The 6,000-nt window shown below is 44.5% G+C and overlaps 1 protein-coding gene across 2 annotated transcripts in view; it reads left to right on the top strand.

The window, feature by feature from the left end:
* stk10 (serine/threonine kinase 10) overlaps positions 1 to 5,125 on the top strand; it is a 98,133-nt gene extending 93,008 nt beyond the window's left edge. For both annotated transcript variants that reach the window (XM_055643006.1, XM_055643007.1), the window contains one exon: positions 4,522 to 5,125. In XM_055643006.1, the coding sequence (XP_055498981.1) occupies positions 4,522 to 4,659 (138 nt within the window). In that variant the 3' untranslated portion in view covers positions 4,660 to 5,125. The remainder of the gene's footprint in view (positions 1 to 4,521) is intronic.
* The last annotated feature ends 875 nt before the right edge of the window (positions 5,126 to 6,000 follow it).

Genomic DNA, 6,000 nt, shown 5'->3' on the forward strand with positions numbered 1-6,000 from the left:
GACCTGCTGCCCTCTGGAAGGCGCTATAGGTGCATCAAATCCAGGACAAACAGACTCGGGAATAGCTGCTTCCCGAGAATTATATCTACCATAAATTCAAATCCACACATGCACTGACTACACCGCCCAACACGGACTTCCATCTGTATATATGTATATATGTATGTAGCGCCGTAGAATTTGTGCACCTATTTCCCCCCCCCCCCCCCCCCCCATCTCCCTTCTGTTTTGTTTTTCTGTTTCTTGTTTTTTGTGTAAAATTGTATGTATGCACTGAGTACGAGCAGCTTTCAGTTTCACTGTACATGTATAGTGACAATAAATGGCATATCAGGGATGGCGATGCGCAGTTGGGGGAGAGTTGCCGTGACTCGCGTAACAACGGGAACCCCTCAGCCTGGAATATTTTGTTGGGGGACAGGGCCCACACTTGGTCTAGTTACAGTTAATTTTCCTGGTAAAATCCCTTCTCTAATGCTTTGCTGCAGTTTTTAGAATTAAGTGGTGTACGAGCAGGATTCCTAGTGCCAGAATTAAAGGACTGGAAGCTATTCAGACAAGATCCCTTATGCCAAATTGGGTTTCATAAGTATCATGAAGCCTTTTCCTGTACAGATGAAAAGCAGTATAATTTGCTGTCTGGACATTAGTGCTAATGTGAACGTCAGGGCATCTCTGTCTAGGACTGTCTAAAGAAACATTCACAGATTACTACACCACAGTGAATCCTGATCTTTCTATTACATTCTATCTATACATAACTAAAACTGACCTTGTTATCTTCTGGTGTGTTGGTCATTCTATTTGTGCAAAAGTGGTTCGCGATAGCGCTATGATTTTTTTGCCAGTTCACTCTTCATTCTCCTATGCTGCACCGTTTCATTCCGATCAGTTGAATGTCGCAAAAGTTAGCGAGGTTCAAAAATCTTTTTTAAAAATGAGCGTGCGCAGATCCTGCCTTCCAGCACCGCGTGGATTAGTCTCTTCTCCTGTCACTCCCCGGGACGGTCCGCCCCTTTCTGCTCCATCACTTCTTTAGTGGAGCTGAGGATGGCCGGCACAGGTTTCCAACCAGACTTTCAGAGGGACACGCAGTAGCCCCACCCCGAGCAGTAGCCCAGTGTCGGAGACCCAGCCCAGAGTCGGAGATTTCGCCAAAAGGAATCCCGGCGGAGGAGAATGACCAGCGACTGCTGTGAGTCCCCATCACACCGCCATTCCAGTCACTACCCCTCTGGTCCCCCTTGCTGGCTCCTCCCGCCCCCCCGGTGATGCCCCCCCCCCCTCTCTTCCCCGTCTTTTCTCAGAGCTAACTCGCCCTCACCCCACACACACACACACACACACACACACACACACACACACACACACACACACACACACACACACACACACACACACACACACACACACACACACACACACACACACACACCCCACCCACCCACAACCCCTCCACCCGCACACCCCCCTCCCCACACAACCCCCCACACACCACTCCGGCGCGCACACACACACCCTCCCACACACACACCCCTCCCACAAATCTCCCACACTCCTCCTGCCTACATACACACACTGAACTTCCCAACCCCCAATCCCCCCCCCCCCCCCCCCCCCCCCCCTCCCCTCCCATATGAAGAGAAGGGGGAGGGAGCGCTCGGGGATGAGGGGAAATGAGCCCCACTTGCGCAGTTAGGGGCTATGGGTGAGTGGTGGAATATTGCGTTGGGGGAACGGGTGAGTGGTGGAATAGGTTGCATTGGGGGACTAGGCCTCCCGTGTGACTGGGACCCAACGGGACCCACTTAGACTAGTTTTTCACTAAAATTGGACTGCAACACTATTTCTCTCACAAAATAGCTGCTGCATATGTATTGCAATAGTGACTGTAATTCACATCTTGAAGGGGATGCACGAGTTACCACCAACACCATGCCTATCAATGCCCAGATAACATTCCCTCAAATACCATCCTTCATCTGGGAAGGAGAGAAACAGGGACTAACCCCTCGCCTCTCAACTCATGCCTACTGAACGCAGCCAGGGACTGGGAAATGCGTGCTGACCTAGGCCAGAGGTTTTCGTTCCCAGTTGAAATCGCAGTTACCAACCTGCGACCAGACCTCGTTCTCTGGTCCAACTCCTGTCGGCGTGTTTTCATCATTGAGCTGACGGTCAGGAGGCTGTGGACGATGCTTATGAAAGGAAAAAGCTTTGATATTCAAACCTTGCAGCAGAGGAGAGAGGTTGTAGTGTAAGGGTGTGTCCAGTGGAGGTGGGGTGCAGGGGCTTTGTAGCCAGATCTGGCGCAAGGCTCCTGAGGGAAGTAGTAGTCAAAGGGCAGGTACAAAGGAGGGCAATAAAAGAACTGCCAATCCCGCCGAACGGAGCAATCACTGGCTGTGGCTGAAGAGGAAAGATGCTGTCTGGGCTGCCACTTGACCATCTAGAGGCTAAAATAAGACACAACCAGGGCTGATCACCCTGGGGTGGGCCTGCCTCGACTGAGGGTGTCTTGTGATGAAAGGCCGAAACACCCAGTGACGTTGAGCACAACTGAAGACGTGTCTGATTGGTAGCAAATTTGCCAAGTGGTCATACCCAAGAATGTCAATTGTAGTGAAATCTTAGGGATTGTAACATCCAGTCTTACTAATCAATCTGTGTATATATAAAGTTAGACTGCTTCTCGATTGAAGCCAAAAGTCATTCAAATTTTAGGGGAGCCTTTTCATGTCTCGGTTAAATGTATCAAATGTGGAGAATTCCAATAAAGACTTTTTATCTGTCCCCCTGATTTTCTAGTCACAGTATCTTTGTCGGCAACTTAATATTGGCATTGGGAAGGGTTTGTGGGATTGATCTGTTTTCCACTTTGGCAAGGAGACACTATCTTGAAACCAGAGACTAGCCTTGTTTTGAGATGCAGCTGAGAAAAATTGCTGAACTGCAGAGTCCTCTATCTGATTAGTGTTTTATACCCTTAAATCACGATCTTCCTCCTTTGGTCAATAAAGGCCTGATCCCATATGCTGCCTTAACTACCTAACGCCTACACATTTCGTAACACTGTAAGCCACGCTACTAGTTATAGTGTCATCAGCAAAGTTCTTAACTGTGTCCAGCACAGTCCAGTCCAATCAAGAAGGGGAATAATTGTAACTCCTGCAGGATCCCCTGCACACAGCTGCCCAGTCACTAAAGCTCCTCTCAATCATTACTCCTTTGCTTTCTGCTGCTTAGTCAAATTTTACGCTAGCTTATCACTGTTCCTTGGACCCCATATGCTTTTACTTTCTTGATTTGTCAAGCGCCTTGCTGAATTGTACGTAGGCCCAATCAGATGCTCTTTTCTAGTCGCAATTTTCATTTAGAGCATCTAAGTTGAACACAATCTGAAGAACTCAACGCTTTCAGAACTTGATTAACCTGTGCCTCTTTAGATGCTGGTCTATGCTATTCTACCAGATTTTTTTCAAACTATTTGCCCATTAATAATGTTATATTTGTCTGTTTTGTTCTTTGTTTTTAAATAATATTACAACAAACTTCCTGTTCTCTCGCCCTCTATCAGTAGCTAAAGAACATTAGAAAGCTATGGTTGGGGCCAATGGTAGTTAGGCCTTTGCTGCTTTTAAGACCCCGAGATGCATTTAATCTGGCCCTGGCATCATACCCACTTTTAAATATGCTGAACTTTATATTGAATGCAATGATCTTGCAAATTCACTATCTTGTCAGCACTCTAGAAATGAACTGAGCAAATACTTGGGTTAAGTTTTAAAGGAATACAAATATCACAGAATGTTAATGATTCACATTGAAGGGAAGGGGAATTATATTCTTGAACTGGAGTTTGAAATGTTCCTGGAATAGAAATGTTCCAAAATGCATTTTGTCCCAATATGTTTCTTCAGACTGTCTGCTCTGCTGTGATTACAGCTTGTATATTTATATCATAAGCATGTTAAATTCCCACTAAAGTGGGGACAGCAGAATAGATGAATCTCAAGGCTGAATCTCAATAGATGAATTCCAAGTGCATCAGAACATACTCTAAGATAACCAATTTGGAATTAAGAATTTGCATGATGTGTAAACATAGATGTGTTGACTGGTCAAAATAAATCGTCTCTAATCTCCAATTATAGTCATAATATTTATGGCTGATCCAGTTGTGCCCCTGGTCAATGGTAACCACGATACAGGTAGTGGGAGGATCTGATAGCAATGCAATTACATTACAAGATTGATGATTAGTTTATCAATTGACAGTTGCCTGACATTTATGGCATGAATATTACTTGCCACATAATTACCCATACCTGAATGTTGTCTGAAATTAAATGTTGCAGAGTCATCAGTGAATATCAGTGCCTGTGTTCATTGAAATGAGGTGCTTTGTAAAACATTAACTCTAAAAAGATGAATGGTTTTGATGAATTTAGCATTATTGTTAGTCTTTGGGGGGCTTTTGAATGTTTTGTCAGATATTTAATAGTGATCTTTTTCATGCAGGCTTTGGAGGAAGAATTGACCCAGAAGAAAAGAGATCAAGAGAACTTCTTTAAAATTGGTGAAGAAGCAGATTGTCAGAGTCCAAGTTCTCCAAACAAGGTTGCCAAATTTTTCCCTTTTTCTTCGGAGCCATCCTGAGGGAGATTGGAACCCATTATTTCTTCATGAACTCAGGAGTACAAATATATGAACAAGTCTTTAATTTATATTTTCTAAACTTGTATTGATGTTTTCTGACTTGGAGGGGGAAGTGCTATATTTACTACTGATATCTTAAAGAATATGAACTGCTGAATGTTACAGTATTTGTTTTCAAATATTGCTATGAATAAATATCTATTCTTTAGATGTATAGAAGTGTTCTTTAGTTGAGGGACGATATTTTTGTGCCTATATTCTTTGCTTTCAGGACTTTATTTTCCCGATATGACGTCATGCAAGATTAGAGAGAAAAAAAAAATCAAGGTATTTAGTTTATATACCAAAATACAAATTTTACTAAATGATGCCTATGTAGCTCATGAAAATCTGTGTTCAGACAAAAAATGTCTTATTTTAAGTGAACCAGAAGTGTAAAAGAACTGCCAATAAATGTTTAACTGCTTCATTGATTGCTGCTTGATTTATTCTTTGGTCAAAAACACTTCCTATTCACCGTATTCAAGGGCCTGTCCCACTTGGGCGATCTAAGCTGCGAGTTTGTCTTGGACTCAAACTCGCAGCATGGTCGACACGAGGTCCTAGGAGGTCGTATGAGGTGGCTGGAACACACCTTCATGCTCGAGGGAGGTTCCCGCCTACTCGCGGCGTCAGCTAGGTCGCGGAAAAACTTTCAGGATATTGAAAATTTTTCCGCAAGTAAACTTTGGTCGTCATGGGTCTTTTTCACTTAGTGCAGTGGAGTGGGGTTGCTATTTACTTCCAGGAACTTGAGGGCAACCGTAGGCAATCTCCTTCGCTGACCAGCCATTTTGATTGGCTCATTGGAGTTTCACGACCAAGGAAAAAGCCCGCTAACTTTATTAAACTTTTTAAAAGTGTCTCCCTCCCCCCCCCTCTCCCCTCTCTCTCCTCTCCCTTCTCTCTCTCCCTCCCCCTCTCCCCCCCCCCCCCCCCCCCTTCCTCTCTCCTCTCCCCCCTACCCCCCCCCTTCTAGGCCATTCTATGTGGAAAAATGAAAGATGACGGGCCCTGCTCTCATTTGCCAAAGGTGTGCTCTGCAATAACAGTTGGTGATCAGTGATCAGACTGGCATCTCACTAATTTACAGATTAATGAAATCCATGGCCTAACTGGCCGAACCATAACTGGGGTGTACAAAACACCCAGTTAGTATCAGTGTAGGAAGAGATGGAGATGCCTCCGACGACTGTGCATGATTTTAAAAGTCGCGTTTCTTACTCTTAAGAACAGCTGGATGAAATTTCTGTCTACATTAGAACAATCTTATAGATGCCTAAAATTCTGCACAACTCTAAC

This window comes from Leucoraja erinacea, chromosome 11, assembly GCF_028641065.1.
Source record: "Leucoraja erinacea ecotype New England chromosome 11, Leri_hhj_1, whole genome shotgun sequence".
NCBI classification, from domain to species: Eukaryota; Metazoa; Chordata; class Chondrichthyes; order Rajiformes; family Rajidae; genus Leucoraja; species Leucoraja erinaceus.